The sequence below is a fragment of the Molothrus ater genome, chromosome 37, assembly GCF_012460135.2.
Source record: "Molothrus ater isolate BHLD 08-10-18 breed brown headed cowbird chromosome 37, BPBGC_Mater_1.1, whole genome shotgun sequence".
NCBI classification, from domain to species: Eukaryota; Metazoa; Chordata; class Aves; order Passeriformes; family Icteridae; genus Molothrus; species Molothrus ater.
Window position 1 is genome coordinate 579,382 of NC_071664.1, and position 20,273 is coordinate 599,654.

The 20,273-nt window shown below is 53.5% G+C and overlaps 1 protein-coding gene across 1 annotated transcript; it reads left to right on the forward strand.

The window, feature by feature from the left end:
• On the forward strand, positions 1-15,816 carry LOC118700811 (fas-binding factor 1 homolog). The gene is made up of 15 exons (XM_054518162.1): positions 1-27; positions 455-668; positions 1,972-2,009; positions 2,137-2,244; positions 2,479-2,652; positions 2,968-3,038; positions 3,717-4,006; positions 6,739-6,857; positions 8,334-8,456; positions 9,554-9,727; positions 9,819-9,995; positions 11,880-12,017; positions 12,581-12,728; positions 13,778-13,884; positions 15,603-15,816. Exons 1-15 carry the CDS (start codon positions 1-3, stop codon positions 15,660-15,662), a joined length of 1,968 nt encoding a protein of 655 aa, XP_054374137.1. The 3' UTR covers positions 15,663-15,816.
• Positions 15,817-20,273: the final 4,457 nt, after the last annotated feature.

The window sequence follows — 20,273 nt, forward strand, 5'->3', positions numbered from 1 at the left end:
ATGGCACAGGTGACCCAGGTATCAGAGGTAACACAGGTGACAGAGATGGCACAAGTGACACAGCACAGGTGGCACAGGTGACAGAAGTGACACAAGTATAGGTGGCACAGGTGACATGGCACAGGTGGTACAGGTGGTAGAGGTGGCACAGGTGACACAGCACAGGTGGCACAGGTGACAGAAGTGACACAAGTATAGGTGGCACAGGTGACATGGCACAGGTGACACACACGTGACCCAGGTGGCACAGCTGACCCAGGTGACACAGGTGACAGAGGTTACACAGCACAGGTGACCCAGGTGGCACAGGTAACACAGGTGACAGAGATGGCACAGCTGACACAGCACAGGTGAAACAGCACAGGTGGTACAGGTGGCACAAGTGACACAGGTGGCACAGGTGACAGAGGTGACCCAGGTGTCACAGGTGACCCAGGTGTCACAGGTGTCACAGGTGTCAGAGACCAGGCCCTGCCCCCTGACTCTCCCCTGGGATTTGTTCCCCCCCAGGTTGGAGCCCCCCAGGTTCGGGACGCGGCCCCACGGGCAGGTGGCACCAGGTGACACGGCACAGGTGGCACAGGTGGCACAGGTGGCAGCAGGTGACACGGCACAGGTAGCACAGGTGGCACAGGTGGCACCAGGTGACACGGCACAGGTGGCAACATGTGAGGCTCTGTCACCCCCTAGGTGTCCTCAGAGGTCACCTGGCCTGGGCAGGGGGCACCTGGGGACCCCGGGCCCTCCTCTGGAACTGGGGGAGCTGGGCCAGGGGATCATGGGATAGTGGGATATCGGGATAATGGGATAACGGGATCATGGGATATTGGGATAACGGGATATTGGGATCATGGGATAGTGGGATATCAGGATAATGGGATAGTGGGATAGTGGGATCATGGGATAGTGGGATATCGGGATAATGGGATCATGGGATAGTGGGATAACGGGATAGTGGGATCATGGGATAGTGGGATATCGGGATAATGGGATATTGGGATCGTGGGATATCGGGATAACGGGATAATGGGATATTGGGATCATGGGATAGTGGGATATCGGGATAATGGGATAACGGGATATTGGGATCATGGGATAGTGGGATATCAGGATCATGGGATCATGGGATAGTGGGATAATGGGATAACGGGATAATGGGGTAACGGGATAGTGGGATAATGGGATCATCGCATAGGGGGATAACGGGATCATGGGATAACGGGATAATGGGATTATGGGATAGTTGGATATCGGGATAATGGGATCATGGATAAAGGGATCATGGGACAGTGGGATAACGGGATAGTGGGATGATGGGATAGTGGGATAATGGGATGGGATGATGGGATAGTGGGATATTGAGATAGCGGGATAATGGGATAACAGGATAATGGGAAAGTGGGATCATGGGATGTGATCATGGGATATCAGGAGGGGATCATGGGATGGGATAATGGGATAATGGGATAATGGGATGGGATAATGGGATGGGATTATGGGATAACGGGATAACAGGACAATGGGATAATGGGATGGAAAAATGGGATAATGGGATAATGGTCTGGGATAATGTGATACTGGGATAACGGGATGGGATCAATGGGATTAATGGGTTGGGATCAATAAGATCGGATGGGATGGGGTAATGGGATGGGATCCATGGGATGGGATGGGATAATGGGATAGGATGGATGGGATAATGGGATAATGGGATAGGATAGGATGGGATGGGATCCATGGGATGGGATAATGGGATCCATGGGATAATGGGATCCATGGGATGGGATAATGGGATCCATGGGATAATGGGATCCATAGGATGGGATAATGGGGTGGGATAATGGGATCCATGGGATGGGATAATGAGATCCATGGGATAATGGGATCCATGGGATAATGGGATCCATGGGATGGAACAGTTCCATTCCTCCCGTGTGTCCCGTGATGGGTTTGTCCCGTTTTCCACCTCAGCCGTGCAGGAGGTGCCGGGTCCTGCCACGCCCGCTCAGGTGAGTGCTGAGGTGGGAACGGGGAGGATCCTGGGGATCCCTTGGGATCTGGGCGTGGATCAGCATTCCCAGGAGAGGGGAGCTGCCCTTCCCAGGCCTCTCCTGGAGCATCCCCGTGTCCCCACAGGAGGATCTGCTGTGGGATCCATCCCCGCCCCGCCCGGAGCATCCCCGCGCTCTCCCGTCCTGGCTCTGCCCCGAGCATCCCGCAGCGATCCCGGCCCGGAGGCGCCAGGTGGGTCCTGGAGCTCTCCCATCCCAGCCCCACCAGGAGCATCTGGGATCTCTCCCATCCCAGCCCCACCAGGAGCATCTGGGATCTCTCCCATCCCAGCCCCACCAGGATCTGGGATCTCTCCCATCCCAGCCCCACAAGGATTTGGGATCTCTCCCATCCCAGCCCCACCAGGAGGATCTGGGATCTCTCCCGTCCCAGCCCCACAAGGATTTGGGATCTCTCCCATCCCAGCCCCACCAGGATTTGGGATCTCTCCCATCCCAGCCCCACCAGGAGCATCTGGGATCTCTCCCATCTCATCAGGATTCCCAAGTTCTCCAATCCCACCAGGATTCCCAGGACCATCCCAGCTGTGGGGTCGCCCTGCGGACCCTCCAGGCCCGGCTGGAGGAGCTGGAGAACCAGGTGAGGCTGAGGGGTCACCTGTGGGGTCACCTGTGGGGTCACTGGGAGGGGTCACTGGGAGGGGTCACTGGGAGGGGTCACCTGTGGGGTCACCTGTGGGGTCACTGGGAGGGGTCACCTGTGGGGTCACCTGTGGGGTCACCTGTGGGGTCACTGGGAGGGGTCACCTGTGGGGTCACCTGTGGGGTCACTGGGAGGGGTCACTGGGAGGGGTCACCTGTGGGGTCACCTGTGGGGTCACCTGTGGGGTCACTGGGAGGGGTCACCTGTGGGGTCACCTGTGGGGTCACCTGGAGCCCGTCCCGTTCCCGCCAGGTGCGGACGCTGGAGCTGGAGCGGGCGCGGTGGGGACGGGTCCTGCAGGAGCCCCCGGAGAGCTGCCACAGGTAACGGGGCCTCACCTGTGCTCCCAGATCCCTGCGCCTTCCCCGGATCACCCCGGGGCACAGGAACACCCCAGGAACACCCCAGGAACACCCCAGGATCACCCCAGATCCCCTGGATCACCCCAGGAACAACCTGGATCCCAGGGTCACCCCAGATCCCAGGATCACCCCGGGTACCTGAATCACCCTGTGGCACGGGATCACCCCAGATCCCTGGAACATCCCAGATCCCTGGATAACCCCAGACACCACGACCACCCCAGACCCCAGGATCACCCTGGATCCCTGAATCAGCCCAGACCCCTGAATCACCTCAGATCCCAGGATGACCCCAGGATCACCCCAGATCCCAGGATCACCCTGGGGCACAGGATCACCTCTGCATCCCAGGAACACCCTAGAATCACCCTGGATCACCCCAGACCCCAGGAACGCCCAGACCCCAGGAACGCCCAGACCCCTGGATCCCCCCAGATCCCCTGGGATCACCCCTGGGGTACAGGATCACCCCAGACCCCAGGAACACCCCAGGATCACCCCAGGAACACCCCAGGATCCGCCCGGATCCCTGGGTCACCCCAGATCTCAGGATCACCTCAGACCCCAGGATCACCCCAAAATCACCCTGGATCTCCCCAGATCCCAGGATCACCTCAAAATCACCCTGGGTCACCCCAGATCTCAGGATCACCCCAGATCCCTGGGTCACTCCAGAATCACCCTGGATCCCCCCAGACCCCAGGATCACCCTGGGGTACAGGATCACCCCAGACCCCAGGAACACCCCACAATCACCCAGGATCCGCCCAGTTCCCTGGATCACCCCAGATCCCAGGATCACCCCGGATCCCTGGGTCACCCCAGATCTCAGGATCACCCCAGATCCCAGGACCACCCCAGAATCACCCTGGATCCCCCCAGATCCCAGGATCACCCCAGACCCCAGGAGCAGGACGAGCAGCTCACAGGTAAATCCCCTCCGAGTGCATCATTCCCGTGGGATCCTCTGGATCCCCAGGGGCTCAGAGCCGATCCCACGGGATCCACACGGTCCCGGGACAGATCCCGGTGTCCAGAAGGGTCCCTGGGCCTGCAGATCCCTGTCCCAGCCCTCCTGGGGGATCCTGGCCAGGGGCAAGCGGCGCTGGAACAGGGGCTTGGCTCCGTTCCGGGATCGCCAGGAAACGGGAAAAGTTCACAGAGTTCATGGGATTAATGGAATTCACAAAATTCATGGGATTCACAGAGTTCATGGGATTCATGGAATTCACAAAATTCATGGGATTCACAAAATTCATGGGATTCACGGAATTCACAGAGTTCATGGAATTCACAGAGTTCATGGGATTCATGGAATTCACAGAGTTCACAAAATTCATGGGATTCACGGAATTCACAGAATTCATGGAATTCACAGAGTTCACAAAATTCATGGGATTCATGGAATTCACAGAGTTCATGGAATTCATGGAATTCACAGAGTTCACAAAATTCATGGGATTCACGGAATTCACAGAGTTCACTGAATTCACAGAGTTCATGGGATTCATGGAATTCACAAAATTCATGGGATTCACAAAATTCATGGGATTCACGGAATTCACAGAGTTCATGGGATTCACAGAGTTCATGGGATTAATGGAATTCACAGAGTTCACAAAATTCATGGGATTCATGGAATTCACAGAGTTCACAGGATTCACAGATTTCACAGAATTCATTGAATTCACGGAATTCACAGAGTTCACAGGATTCACGGAATTCATTGAATTCACTGAATTCACAGAGTTCACAGAATTCATGGGATTCATGGAATTCACAGAGTTCACGGAATTCACGGAATTCACAGAGTTCATGGGATTCATGGAATTCACAGAGTTCACAGAATTCATGGGATTCATGGAATTCACAGAGTTCACGGAATTCACGGAATTCACAGAGTTCACAGAATTCATGGGATTTGTGAAATTCACAGAATTTGTAGAATTCTCAGAATTTACAGAATTTGCAGAGCTCACAGATTCACTGAATTCGTGGAATTCACAGATTTCTCAGAATCACAGAGTTCAAAGAATTCGCTAAATTTACAGAGTTTGCAGAATTCACAGAATTAATGGAATTCACAGAATTTTCAGAATTCATGGAAGTCACTGAATTCACTGAATTTGCAGAATTCATGGAATTCACTGAATTTACAGAATTCACGGAATTAATGGAATTCACTTAATTCACAGAATTTACAGAGTTCGCAGAATTCATGGGATTCATGGAATTCACAGAATTTGTAGAATTCTCGGAATTCACGGAAGTCACAGAATTTGTTGATTTCTCAGAATTTACAGAATTCACAGAGTTCGCAGAATTCATGGAATTCACAGAATTTGTAGAATTCTCAGAATTTACAGAATTCGCTGAATTTGCAAAATTCTCAGAATTCATGGAATTCGCAGAATTCTCAGAATTCATGGAAGTCACTGAATTCACAGAATTTGCAGAATTCATGGAATTCACAGAATTTGCGCAATTCACAGAGTTTACAGAATCCATGGAATTCACTGAATTTACAGAATTCATGGAATTAATGGAATTCACAGAATTTGTAGAATTCTCAGAATTTACAGAATTCACGGAATTCGCAGAATTCACTGAATTTGCAGAATTCACAGAATTAACGGAATGCACTTAACTCACAGAATTTACAGAGTTCACAGGATTCATGGGATTCACAGAATTCTCAGAATTTGTAGAATTCTCAGAATTCACAGAATTTACAGAGTTCACAGGATTCATGGAATTCACAGAATTTGCAGAATTCACAGAATTTGTAGAATTCACAGAATTTGTAGAATTCTCAGAATTTGCAGAATTCACAGAATTTGCAGAATTCACTGAATTCACAGAATTCAAGTTGTCCCTGGCGAGCCAGAGGCTGGCAAAGTCCTGATCCAGATCCCACAGTGGGATCTCCCTGTCCTGGGATGGGATGGGATGGGATGGGATGGAGCACAAGCACAGGGGGTTTTTCCATGTGGGATTTCCCTTTCCTGGGATGGGATGGAGCAGGAACACGGGGGTTTTTCCATGTGGGATTTCCCTGTTCTGGGATGGGATGGATGGAGCAGGAACATGGGGTTTTTTCCCTGTGGGATCTCCCTGTTCTGGGATGGGATGGGATGGGATGGAGCAGGAGCATGGGGGTTTTTCCCTGTGGGATCTCCCTGTCCTGGGATGGGATGGGATGGAGCACAAGCACAGGGGGTGCTTGATCCATGTGGGATCTCCCTGTCCTGGGATGGGATGGAGCACAAGCACAGGGGTTTTTCCATGTGGGATCTCCCTGTCCTGGGATGGGATGGAGCAGGAACACGGGGGTTTTTCCTTGTGGGATCTCCCTGTCCTGGGATGGGATGGAGCAGGAACACGGGGTTTTTTCCCTGTGGGATCCCCCTGTGGATGGGATGGAGCAGGAACACGGGGTTTTTTCCCTGTGGGATCTCCCTGTCCTGGGATGGGATGGAGCAGGAACACGGGGTTTTTTCCCTGTGGGATCTCCCTGTTCTGGGATGGGATTGAACAGGAACACGGGGTTTTTTCCCTGTGGGATCTCCCTGTCCTGGGATGGGATGGAGCAGGAGCATGGGGTTTTTTCCCTGTGGGATCCCCCTGTGGATGGAGGGGGTCCCACCTCGTGCCCTGGCAGCGCTCCAGGCCCGGCTGTGCCAGCAGCAGCGGGACGCGGAGCGGGAGCAGAGCCGGCTCCAGGAGGCCGTGGCTGACTTGGAGACCAGGCTGGGGGAGCGGGAGCAGCTCCTGGAGCAGGTGAGGCCCCATCCCCGAGCTTTGGCCCTGGCCTGAGGCTGTGACCGTGGCCATGTCCGTGGCCATGTCCGTGTCCCAGGTCCCTGTCCTGTGTCCTGTGTCCGTGCCTGGCTGGGGGAGATTCCTGCTGGGATCTGCTCCTGCAGCTGTGTCCATGTCCCTGCTTCTGTCCGTGTCCTGTGCCTGGCCCCATCTCTGTACCCCCTGTCCATGTCTTTGTCCCTGTCCCTATCCCTGCCTGTCTCTGTGTCCCCTGTCCATGTCCCCTGTCCCTGTCCCTGTGCCCTCTCCCTGCCCATGTCCCTGTCCCTGTCTTTATTCCCTGTCCCCTGTCCCTGTGTCCCAGTCCCTATCCCTATCCCTGTCCCTGTCCCTATTCTGTGTCCCCTATCCCATGTCTCTATCCCCGTCCCATGTCCCCATCCCTGTCCCATGTCCCCACCCTGTCCCTGCCTGTGTCCCATGTCCCTGTCCCCTGTCCCCATCCCTGTCTCTGTCCCACTCTCCCGGTGTCTCTCCAGGAGCTCCACTCCCCATGTCCCTGTCCCTGTCCTTATCCCCGTGTCCCTGTCTCCTGTCCCTGTCCCCTGTCCCTATCCCCCATCCCTGTCCTTGTCCTCCCTGTTCCTATCCCCTGTTCCCGGTCCCATGTCCTTGTCCCCATCCCTGTCTCTGTCCCTATCCCTGTGTCCCTGTCCCCTGTCCCCATCCCTGTCTCTGTCCCACTCTCTGGTGCCTCTCCAGGAGTGTCGCTCCCCATGTCCCTGTCCCTATCCCCTGTCCCTGTGTCCCTGTCCTTATTCCCTCTCCCTGTCCCTATTTCATGTTCTTTATCCCATGTCCCCACCCTGTCCCTGTCCCCATCCCTGTCTCTGTCCCATCCCTGTCCCTGTGCCCATCCCTGTCCCTGTCCCTATCCCCTATTCCCCATCCCTGTCCCTGTCTCTTTCCCCATGCCTGTCCCCGTGTCCCCGTGTCCCCGTGTCCCCGTGTCCATGTCCCTGTCCTCGTGTCCCTGTCCCCCGTGTCCCTGTCCTTGTGTCCCTGTCCCCGTGTCCCTGTCCTCGTGTCCGTGTCCCTGTCCCTCTCCGTGTCCCTATCCCTGTGTCCCTGTTTCTGTGTCCCTGTTTCCGTGTCCCCGTGTCCCTGTCCTCGTGTCCCTGTCCCCATCCCTGTCCCTGTCCCCGTGTCCCTGTCCCTCTCCGTGGCCCTGTCCCCATGTCCCTGTCCTTGTGTCCGTGTCCCTGTCCCCGTGTCCCTGTCCCCGTGTCCGTGTCCCTGTCCCCGTGTCCCTGTCCTCGTGTCCCTGTCCCTGTCTCTTTCCCCATCCCTGTCCCTGCATCCCTGTCCCTGTCCTCGTGTCCCTGTCCCCCGTGTCCCTGTCCCCGTGTCCCTGTCCCTGTGTCCCCGTGTCCCTGTCTCTTTCCCCATCCCGTGTCCCCGTGTCCCCGTGTCCCACTCTCGGTGTCTCTCCAGGAGCGCCGTCGCGCCGCAGCCGAGCGCAGCCGGGCGGATTCTCTGCGGGAGGCGCTGGAGGAGCAGCGGCGCCTCTCGGCTCAGCTGCTGGCCATGGAGAGGGCGGCGCTGGACGAGGCCAAGGTGAGCGGGGACAGGGCCCAGGTGAGCCCCAGGTGAGCAGGGACAGGGCCCAGGTGAGCCCCAGGTGAGCCCCAGGTGAGCAGGGACAGGGCCCAGGTGAGCCCCAGGTGAGTGGGGACAGGGCCCAGGTGAGCCCCAGGTGAGCGGGGACAGGGCCCAGGTGAGCCCCAGGTGAGTGGGGACAGGGCCCAGGTGAGCCCCAGGTGAGCAGGGACAGGGCCCAGGTGAGCCCCAGGTGAGCCCCAGGTGAGCCCCGAGCAGGGAGGGGCTGAGGCTCCCGCAGGGAACCACTGGGGGATGCTGGGGTGGGGGCCTGGACCTGCTCTGCGAGGGACTGGGGTGGGGAGGGGGCTCAGAACCAGCCAGGATGGGAGCAGGACTGGGAGAGAGGCTCAGAACCAGCCAGGATGGGAACTGGGCTGGGAAAAGGGCTCAGAACCAGCAGGATGGGAACTGGAAAGGGCTTGGAACCACCTGGATGGGAGTGGGACTGGGAAAAGGGGCTCAGAACCACCTGGATGGGAACTGGAAGGGGCTCAGAACCAGCAAGGATGGGAACTGGGCTGGGAAAAGGGCTCAGGACCAGTCAGGACAGGGAAAGGGGCTCAGAACCAGCCAGGATGGGAATCAGGACTGGGAAAAGGGCTCAGGACCAGCAGGATGGGAACTGGAAGGGGCTTGGAACCATCTGAGCAGGTGTGGGACTGGGAAAAAGTCTCAGAAGCAGCCAGGATGGGAGTGGGACTGGGAAAGGGGCTCAGGACCTGCCAGGATGGGAATGGGACTGGGAAAGGGGTTCAGGACCAGCCAGAGTGGGAGCAGAGCTCGGGGCTCAGGACCAGCCAGGGTGGGAGCAGGGCTCGGGGCTGGAAGGGGCTCAGGACCAGCCAGGATGGGAGCAGGGCTCGGGGCTCAGAACCAGCCAGGGTGGGAGCAGAGCTCGGGGCTCAGAACCAGCCAGGTCGAGCCCTCTGGGTGCCCACCCCGGGCCGGAGCTCCGGGGCTGGAGCGGCCTCTGTGGTTCGCCGCCGGGAGCGGCAGGGCCGGGCTGTAGGAGGGCAGAGCCCGGAGCCTGGAGCCGTGCCCGGTCCCCGCAGGGCGCGTGGCTGGAGGAGCAGCGGGCGGAGCTGCGGGAGCGCTCCGAGGAGCGGCGGCGCCTGGCGGCCGCCTGGGCCGAGCTCCGCTCGCGGGAGCGGCTGGGCCGGGAGCGGGAGGAGCAGCACAAGGAGCGCGCCCTGGGCCTGGACACGGCGCTGAGGAGCCTGGCCAAGGTCCCCGATGCGCACCCGGGCTCCCAAAGCACCTCCTCTCCCCCCCGCTCCAAAGGACGGGACAGGTGAGGTTTGCTGTGCCCCACCCCAGGATCAGGCAGAGCTGAAGTTCCGGAGCAGGGAGATGAGATCCAAGGAGGAGCAGCTGGAGAGGGACAGGGAGGAGCTGGAGGAGGCCTGGCAGGAGCTGAGGCTGGAGAAGGAGAAGGTTCTGAGGGCTGAGCAGCGCCTGCAGGAGCGGGAGGAGGAGATCCGTGACCTGGCGGAGGTAAACGGAGCATCCGGGCTGGAACTGACAGCTGGGAGCAGGGCTGGGGCTCCACATCCCCTGGGCTGGGGCTCCACATCCCCTGAACTGGGGCTCCACATCCCCTGGGCTGGGGCTCCACATCCCCCTGAGCTGGGGCTCCACATCCCCTGGGAACTGGGGCTCCACATCCCCTGGGAGCTGGGGCTCCACATCCCCCTAAATTGGGGCTCCACATCCCCCTGAGCTGGGGCTCCACATCCCCTGAGCTGGGGCTCCACATCCCCCTGAGCTGGGGCTCCACATCCCCCTAAATTGGGGCTCCACATCCCCTGGGAACTGGGGCTCCACATCCCCCTAAATTGGGGCTCCACATCCCCTGAGCTGGGGCTCCAAATCCGCTGAGCTGGGGCTCCACATCCCCTGGGAGCTGGGGCTCCACATCCCCTGAGCGGGGGCACCACATCCCCCTCAGCTGGGGCTCCACATCCCCCTCAGCTGGGGCACCACATCCCCCTGAGCCATGCCTGGGGCCATTCCCATCCCAGTGCCGTTCCCCTGGCCTGGTGCTATTCCCTGTCCCAGTCCTGGTGCCGTTCTCCAATGCCTGTCCCAGTCCTGGTCCCATTCCCATTCCCATTCCCCATTCCCCATTCCCATTCCCCATTCCCGTTCCCATTCCCCATTCCCCATTCCCCATTCCCGTTCCCATTCCCCATTCCCCATTCCCCATTCCCGTTCCCATTCCCCATTCCCATTCCCATTCCTGTTCCCATTCCCATTCCTGTTCCCATTCCCCATTCCCGTTCCCATTCCCCATTCCCCATCCCCCTTCCCATTACCCATTCCCCATTCCCCGTTCCCCATTCCCATTCCCCATTCCCGTTCCCCATTCCCCGTTCCCCATTACCCATTACCCATACCCATTCCTGTTCCCATTCCCATTCCCGTTCCCATTCCCCATTACCCATTCCCCATCCCCATTCCCATTCCCCATTCCCATTCCCCATCCCCATTCCCATTCCCCATTACCCATTCCCCATCCCCATTCCCATTCCCCATCCCCATTCCCCATTCCCATTCCCCATTACCCATTACCCATTACCCATTACCCATTACCCATACCCATTCCTGTTCCCATCCCCATTCCCGTTCCCATTCCCCATTCCCATTCCCCATCCCCATTCCCATTCCCCATCCCCATTCCCCATTCCCGTTCCTGTTCCCGGCGTTGCAGCGCTCGCTGCAGCAGCAGCAGGAGGGGCAGCCCATTCCCATTCCCCATTCCCATTCCCCATTCCCAATCCCCATTCCCGTTCCCCGTTCCCATTCCCATTCCCATTCCCCATTCCCCTTCCCATTCCCATCCCCATTCCCGTTCCCGTTCCCATTCCCATTCCCATCCCCATTCCCCATTCCCCATTCCCATTCCCATCCCCATTCCCGTTCCCATCCCCATTCCCCATTCCCGTTCCCGTTCCCGGCGTTGCAGCGCTCGCTGCAGCAGCAGCAGGAGGGGCAGCCCATTCCCATCCCCATTCCCATCCCCATTCCCCATTCCCATCCCCATTCCCGTTCCCATTCCCGTTCCCATTCCCCATTCCCATCCCCATTCCCATCCCCATTCCCATCCCCATTCCCGTTCCCATTCCCGTTCCCATTCCCCATTCCCTATTCCCCATTCCCGTTCCCCATTCCCGTTCCCATTCCCCATTCCCATTCTCATTCCCATTCCCATTCCCATCCCCATTCCCATTCCCCATTCCCGTTCCCATTCCCGTTCCCATTCCCATCCCCATTCCCTATTCCCCATTCCCGTTCCCATTCCTGTTCCCATTCCCGTTCCCATTCCCGTTCCCGTTCCCATTCCCATTCCCATTCCCGTTCCCGTTCCCGGCGTTGCAGCGCTCGCTGCAGCAGCAGCAGGAGGGCCAGCGGGCGCTGCGGGAGTCGCGCCGGGCGCAGCAGGAGCAGCGGCAGCGGCTGCAGGAGCTGCAGGAGCAGCAGGAGCGGCTGCGGCAGCAGGAGCAGCGCCTCACACAGGCAAATACCCCTGGAAAATACCCCTGGAAAACCCCCCTGGAAAATACCCCTGGAAAATCCCCCCTCCCCAGGAAATCCCCCCTCTTTCCCTGCAAATCCCCCTTCCTTCCCCAAAAATCCCCGTTCCCGGGAAATCACCCCAGAAAATCCCCCCTCCCCAGAAAATCCCCCTCCCCAAAGAAATCCCCCCCTCCCCGGGAAATCTCCTCAGAAAAATCCCCCCTCCCAAAAATTCCCCTCTCCAGAAAATCCCCCTTCCTTAATTCCCACATTTCCCATTCCCACATTTCCCACATTTCCCATTCCCACATTTCCCATTCCTACCTGTCCCATTCCCACCTTTCCCATCCCCACCTTTCCCATCCCCACCTTTCCCATTCCCACATTTCCCACCTTTCCCATTCCCCCATTTCCCATTCCCACATTCCCCATTCCCCCATTTCCCATTCCCACATTTCCCACATTCCCCATTCCCCCATTTCCCATTCCCACATTCCCCACCTTTCCCATTCCCACATTTCCCACCTTTCCCACTCCCACCGTTCCCGTTCCCGTTCCTGCAGGGCCGGCGGAGCCTGGAGCGGCAGCGGGAGCAGCTCCGGGAGCTGCAGGAGGAGCTGGGCCCCACCTTGGGGACAGGGACAGCGCTGGGGACAGGGACAACGCTGGGGACACTGCCAGGGACGCTGCCAGGGACGGGGACAACGCTGGGTATGGGGACAGGGACACTGCTGGGTATGGGGACACTGCTGGGGACAGGGACACTGCCAGGGACACTGCCAGGGACAGCGCTGGGTATGGGGACAGGGACAGCGCTGGGGACAGGGACAACGCTGGGTATGGGGACATTGCTGGGGACAGGGACAGCGCTGGGGACACTGCCGGGGACTGGGACACTGCTGGGGACACAGCCAAGGACACTGCCAGGGATGGGGACACTGCCAGGGACGGGGACACCGCTGGGGACACTGCTGGGTATGGGGACAGGGACACTGCTGGGGACAGGGACACTGCCAAGGATGGGGACAACACTGGGGACAGGGACACTGCTGTGTATGGGGACAGCACTGGGGACAGAGACACCACTGGGGACACTGCCATGGACAAGGACACTGCTGGGGACAGGGACACTGCTGGGTATGGGGACAGTGCTGGGGACAGGGACGACACTGGGGACACTGCCAGGGATGGGGACACCATTGGGGACAGTGCTGGGTATGGGGACACTGCCAGGGACAGGGACAACACTGGGGACAGGGACACTGCCAGGGACAAGGACACTGCTGGGGACACCGCTGGGTATGGGGACACTGCTGGGGACAGGGACACTGCTGGGTTTGGGGACACTGCTGGGGACAGGGACATTGCTGGGTTTGGGGACACTGCTTGCTATGGGGACAGTGCTGAGTATGGGGACAGCACTGGGTATGGGAACACTGCTGGGGACAGGGACAACGCTGGGGACAGGGACACTCTGCTGTCCCCTCCTGCAGGGGCTCCTGAGCTCCTGCCAGCCTTGGGGACATTCCTTGGGGACACTGGGGACATTGGGGACACTCTGCTGTCCCCTCCTGCAGGGGCTCTGGGGCTCCTGCCAGCCTTGGGGCCACTCCTTGGGGACAGCGGGGACATTGGGGACATTGGGGACACTCTGCTGTCCCCTCCTGCAGGGGCTCTGGGGCTCCTGCCAGCCTTGGGGCCACTCCTTGGGGACAGCGGGGACATTTGGGACAGGGACACTCTGCTGTCCCCTCCTGCAGGGGCTCCCGGGTTCCTGCCAGCCCTGGGGACACTCCTTGGGGACAGCGGGGACAGCGCGGCCGCTCTCTACGGACACGTCCTGCTGCTGAAACACCGCGCCAGGATGGTGGGGATGGGAATGGGGGAACTGGGGGGAACTGGGAATGGGGAAAAGGGTTTGGGAATGGGGGGAAGGGTTTGGGAATGGGGGAAAACGGTTTGGGATTGTGGGAAAAGGGTTTGGGAATGGGGGGAAGGGTTTGGGAATGGAGGAAAGGGTTTGGGATTGTGGGAAAAGGGTTTGGGAATGGAGGAAAGGGTTTGGGAATGGGGGAAAAGGGTTTGGGATTTTCTGGGAAAGGGTTTGGGATTGGGGGAAAGGGTTTGGGACTGGGGGGAAACAGATTTGGGAATGGGGAAAAAGGTTTGGGAATGGGGGGAAAGGGTTTGGGATATTGGGGAAGGGGTTTGAGACTGTGGGAAAAGGGTTTGGGATTGGGGAAAAGGGTTTGGGATTGGGGGAAACGGTTTGGGATTTTGGGAAAGGGTTTGGGATTGTAGGAAAAGGGTTTGGGATTGTGGGAAAGGGTTTGGGATTGGGGGAAAAGGGTTTGGGATTGGGGGAAAGGGTTTGGGATTGTGGGAAAGGGTTTGGGATTGGGTGAAGGGTTTGGGACTGTCTGGGAAATGTTTTGGGAACGAGGGAAAGGGTTTGGGATTGGGAGAAAAGAGTTTGGGATTGGGGTAAAAGGGTTTGGGAATGGGGAAAAGGGTTTGGGATTGGGGGAAAAGGGTTTGGGATTGGGGGAAAAGGGTTTGGGAACGAGGGAAGGGTTTGGGATTGGGGGAAAAGGGTTTGGGATTGGGGGAAAAGGGTTTGGGAATGGGGGAAAAGGGTTTGGGATTGTGGAGAAGGGGTTTGGGATTGTGGGAAAGGGTTTGGGATTTTGGGAAAGGGTTTGGGATTGGGGAGAAACAGATTTGGGAATGGGGAAAAAGGTTTGGGATTTTGGGAAAGGGTTTGGGATTGGGGGAAAGGGTTTGGGATTTTGGGAAAAGGTTTGGGATTGGGGGAAAAGGGTTTGGGATTGGCATGGGGGAAAGGGAAAGGGTTTGGGGATGGAAAGGGAGAAAGGGAAAGGGATTGGGAATGGCCAGGGGGAAACTGGGCTGGAAAAGGGGTTTGGGATTGGCATGGGGGAAAGGGTTTGGGATTGGGGGAAAGGGTTTGGGATTGGGGTAAAAGGGTTTGGGACTGGGGGAAAGGGATTGGGACTGGGGGGAAAAAGGTTTGGGATTGGGGGAAAAGGGTTTGGGATTGGGGGAAAGGGTTTGGGATTGGGGGAAAAGGTTTTGGGACTGTCTGGGAAATGTTTTGGGAATGAGGGAAGGGTTTGGGACTGTTTTGGGAATGAGAGAAAAGGTTTAAGATTGTGGGGAAAGAGTTTGGAAAGGGTTTGGGATTGGGGGAAAGGGTTTGGGATTGTCTGGGAAATGTTTTGGGAATGAGGGAAAGGGTTTAGGAATGGGGGGAAAGTTTGGGATTCTGGGAAGGGGTTTGGGGTTGTGGGAAGGGGTTTGGGAATGGGGGAAAGGGTTTGGGATTGGGGGGAAAGGGTTTGGGACTGTCTGGGAAATGTTTTGGGAACCAGGGAAGGGTTTGGGATTGGGGTAAAAGGGTTTGGGAACGAGGGAAGGGTTTGGGGCTGGCCAGGGGGAGCTCTGGGGCTTTGTCGGTGGAAGGCAAAGGGAGAAGGGGCTGGGCTGGCCCGGGCTGGGCTGGCCGGGGCTCAGAACCTTCTGGAAGGGCCCGGCTGGGCTCAGGCCGGCCCCGCGCCCCCTCAGGACCAGGATTTCCTGGAGAGCGAGCGGCGCTTCCTGCAGGGCCTGAGAAAAGGGCCCTGAGCCCCGGGAACAGCCCCACCGAGCTCGGGCAGAGCAAAGGAAACATCGAAAATGGAATAAAAATTCCCCGCGGAGAAACTTCCCCTGTTTGCCAAGGGGAAAATTGTATTTTTGTAAAAATAAAAATAAAAATAAATTCTCTGCTGAGAACTTCCCCTGTTTGCAAAGAGAAAATGTATTTTTGTAAAAATAAAAATAAATTCTCTGCTGAGAACTTGCCCTGTTTGCAAAGAGAAAAATGGATGTTTGTAAATATAAATATAAATATAAATATAAATATAAATATAAGTAGCATATAAATATATAAATAAATAAATGTATAAATATATAAATGTATAAATATATAAATATATAAATATATAAATATATAAATATATAAATATATAAATATATAAATATAAATATGACTCCCTGCTGAGAACCTTCCCCTGTTTGCAAAGAGAAAAATGGATGTTTGTAAATATAAATATAAATATAAATATAAATATAAATATAATAATAAATATAAATTTAAATTTAAATATAGATATATAGATATATAGATATATAGATATATAAATATATAAAGATAAAAAGATATAAAGATAAAGATATAAATATAAAAATATATTTATATATAAATATATTTATATAAAAATATATAAATATAATTATGACTCCCTGCTGAGAAACTTCCTGTTTGCCAAGAGGAAAATGGATGTTTGTAAATATAAATATAAATATAAATATAAATATAAATATAAATATAAATATAAATATAAATATAAATATAATAAATATAAATATAACTAACCTATAAATATATAAATATAAAAATATATATTTATATAAATATATAAATATAAAATATATAAATATATAACTATATAAATATATAACTATATAAATATATAAAATATATAAATATATAAATATATAAATATATAAATATATATATTACTCCCTGCTGAGAACCTTCCTGTTTGCCAAGGGGAAATGTATTTTTGTAAAAATAAAAATAAATTCTCTGCTGAGAACCTTCCCCTGTTTGCAAAGAGAAAAATGGATGTTTGTAAATATAAATATAAATTTAAATTTAAATTTAAATTTAAATATAATAAATATAAATATAAATATAAATATAACTAACCTATAAATATATAAATATAAAAATATATATTTATATAAATATAAAAATATAAAAATATAAAAATATATAAATATATAAATATATAAATATATAAATATATAAATATATAAATATAAATATATGACTCCCTGCTGAGAACCTTCCTGTTTGCCAAGGGGAAAATGTATTTTTGTAAAAATAAAAATAAATTCTCTGCTGAGAACTTCCCCTGTTTGCAAAGAGAAAAATGGATGTTTGTAAATAAATATAAATATAACTAACATATAACTAACATATAAATATAAATATAAATATAAATATAAATATAAATATAAATATATATAAATATATAAATATATAAATAAATATAAAAATATATAAAATATAAATAAATATATAAATATATAAATATATAAATAAATATAAAAATATTAAAATATATTTATATAAAAATATATAAATATAAATATGACTCCCTGCTGAGAAACTTCCTGTTTGCCAAGAGAAAAATGGATGTTTGTAAATATAAATATAAATATAAATATAAATATAAATATAAATATAAATATAAATATAAATATAAAATAATGTAAATATAAATATATAAATATAAATATATGACTCCCTGCTGAGAACCTTCCTGTTTGCCAAGAAAAAATTGTATTTTTGTAAAAATAAAAAATAAATTCTCTGCTGAGAACCTTCCCCTGTTTGCAAAGAAAAAAATGGATGTTTGTAAATATAAATATAAATATAAATATAAATATAAATATAAATATAAATATAAATATAAATATAAATATAAATATAAATATAACTAACATATAAATATAAATATATAAATATATAAATATATAAATATATAAATATATAAATATATAAATATATAAATATAATTATGACTCCCTGCTGAGAAACTTCCTGTTGGCAAAGAGAAAAATGGAGCTTTATAAAAATAAAAATAAAATTAAAATTAAAATTAAAAATATAATAAAAATAAAAATAAATTCTCTGCTAAGAACCCTCCCTATTTACAGATAGAAAAATGGATGTTTGTAAATAAATATAAATATAAATATAAATATAAATATAAATATAAATATAAATATAAATATAAATATAAATATAAATATAAATATAAATATAAATATAAATATAAATTAAATTCCCTGCTGAGAACCTTCCCCCATTTGCAAAGAGAAAAATTGAGTTTTATAAAAAGAAAAATAAATTAAAAAAATAAAAAAAATAAAAATAAAAATAAAAATAAAAATAAAAATAAAAATAAAAATAAATTCCCTGCTGAGAACCTTCCCCTGTTTACAAACAGGGATTTTTGGGATGAAAATGGGAATTCTGGGATGGGAATTTTGGGAATGCAATTCTGGGATGGGAATTCTGGGATGACAATTCTGTGATGGGATTTTTGGGATGGGGATTTTGGGGTATTTTGGGATGAGGATTTTGGGGTATTTTGGGATGGGAATTTTGGGGTATTTTGGGATGGGGATGTTGGGAATGCAGTTCTGTGATGGAGCTTTTGGGGTATTTTGGGATGGGATTTTTGGGATGGGGATTTTGGGGTATTTTGGGATGGGGATGTTGGGGTATTTTGGGATGGGATTTTTGGGATGAGGATTTTGGGGTATTTTGAGGTGGGAATTTTGGGGTATTTTGGGATGGGATTTTTGGGATGGGGATTTTGGGATATTTTGGGATGGGAATTTTGGGGTATTTTGGGATGGGGATTTTGGGGTATTTTGGGATGGGATTTTTGGGATGAGGATGTTGGGGTATTTTGGGATGGGGATGTTGGGGTATTTTGGGATGGGAATTTTGGGATGGGGATTTTGGGGTGTTTTGGGATGGGGATTTTGGGATATTTTGGGATGGGATTTTTGGGATGGAGCTTTTGGGGTATTCTGGGATGGGATTTTTGGGACGGGGGTTTTGGGACGAGAGTTTCTGGGATCTTTTAGCAATGCCGTTTCCTGCTGGGGATTTTGGGTTTCCCGGCAGTGCCCGCGGCCGCTCGGAGCCCCCGGGGCCGTTCCGGTCCCTGCCCCGGTTCCACCGCTCTGTGACGTCATCCCCGGGCGGAACCGGGGCCGCTCTGTGACGTCATCCCCGGGCCCGGCGGGACCCTCGGCACTGGGGGGGACCCTCGGGGACCCTCGGGGCGCTGCCGCTGTCCCCTGTCCCCAGCATGGCTCCGCTCTGGCTCCTGCTCCTGCTGGCCGCGGCCGCGCCCTCCCGCGCCACCTGGGACTCCTGCGAGTAGGCGACACCCGAGGGTGCCCTGGGTGTCCCCAAGGTCCCCCGAGGGTCCCCGAGGGTCCCCCGAGGTCCCCAAGGTCACCCGAAGGTCCCCGAGGTCCCCTGAAGATGTCCCCAGAGTCCCCGAAGGTCCCCGAGGTCACCCGAGTGTCCCCATTGTCACCTGAGGGAGTCCCGAGGGTCCCCGAGTGTCCCCATTGTCCCCTGAGGGTGTCCTGAGGTCCCCAGGGTCCCCAAGGTCCCCCGAGGGTCCCCGAGGGTCCCCGAGGGTGCCCTGGGTGTCCCCAAGGTCCCCCGAGGGTCCCCGAGGTCCCCCGAGGGTCCCCATTGTCATCTGAGGGAGTCCCGAGGGTCCCCGAGTGTCCCCATTGTCCCCTGAGGGTGTCCTGAGGTCCCCAGGGTCCCCAAGGTCCCCCGAGGGTCTCCGAGGGTCCCCGAGGTCACCGCAGCCCGGGGGGGGTCCCAGCCCCGTGCCCGTGCCAGGCTCTGGCACCACCAAGGGGACACGTGTGGCACTGGGGGTCCCTGTCCCTGTGTCCCTGTCCCTGTCCCCGTGCCGGGGTCCCTGTTCCTGTCCCTGTCCCCGTGTCGGGGTCCCTGTTCCTGTCCCTGTGTCCCTGTCCCGATGTCGGGGTGTCCCTGTCGCTGTGTCCCTGTCCCTGTATCGGGGTGTCCCTGTCCCCGTGTCCCTGTCCCTGTCACAGCCCAGGGCTGGCACAGCCGGTCAGGCAGAGCCAGGGGCACAGCCACGCCCCTGGGGATGTCCCTGTCCCCGTGCCACCATCCCTGTCCCCGTTCCGTGTCGCGGTCCCTGTCCCCTGTCCCTCTGTCCCTGTCCCTCTGTCCCCTCTGTCCCTGTCCCTCTGTCCCTGTGTCCTCTGTCTCTCTGTCCCTCTGTCCCTGTGTCCTCTGTCTCTCTGTCCCCATCCCTGTCCCTGTCCCCATCCCTGTCTCCTCTGTCACTGTCTCTCTGTCCCTGTGTCCTCTCTCTGTCCCTGTCCCCATCCCTGTCCCTGTCCCTGTCCCCATCCCTGTCCCTGTCCCTGTCCCTGTCCCTGTCCCTGTCCCTGTCCCTGTCCCTGTCCCCGTCCCTGTGTCCCTCTGTCCCTGTCCCTGTCCCCATGTCTGTCCCTGTCCCCGTGTCCTTCTGTCCCTGTCCCTGTCCCCATATCTGTTCCTGTCCCTGTCCCCATGTCTGTCCCTGTCCCCGTGTCCTTCTGTCCCTG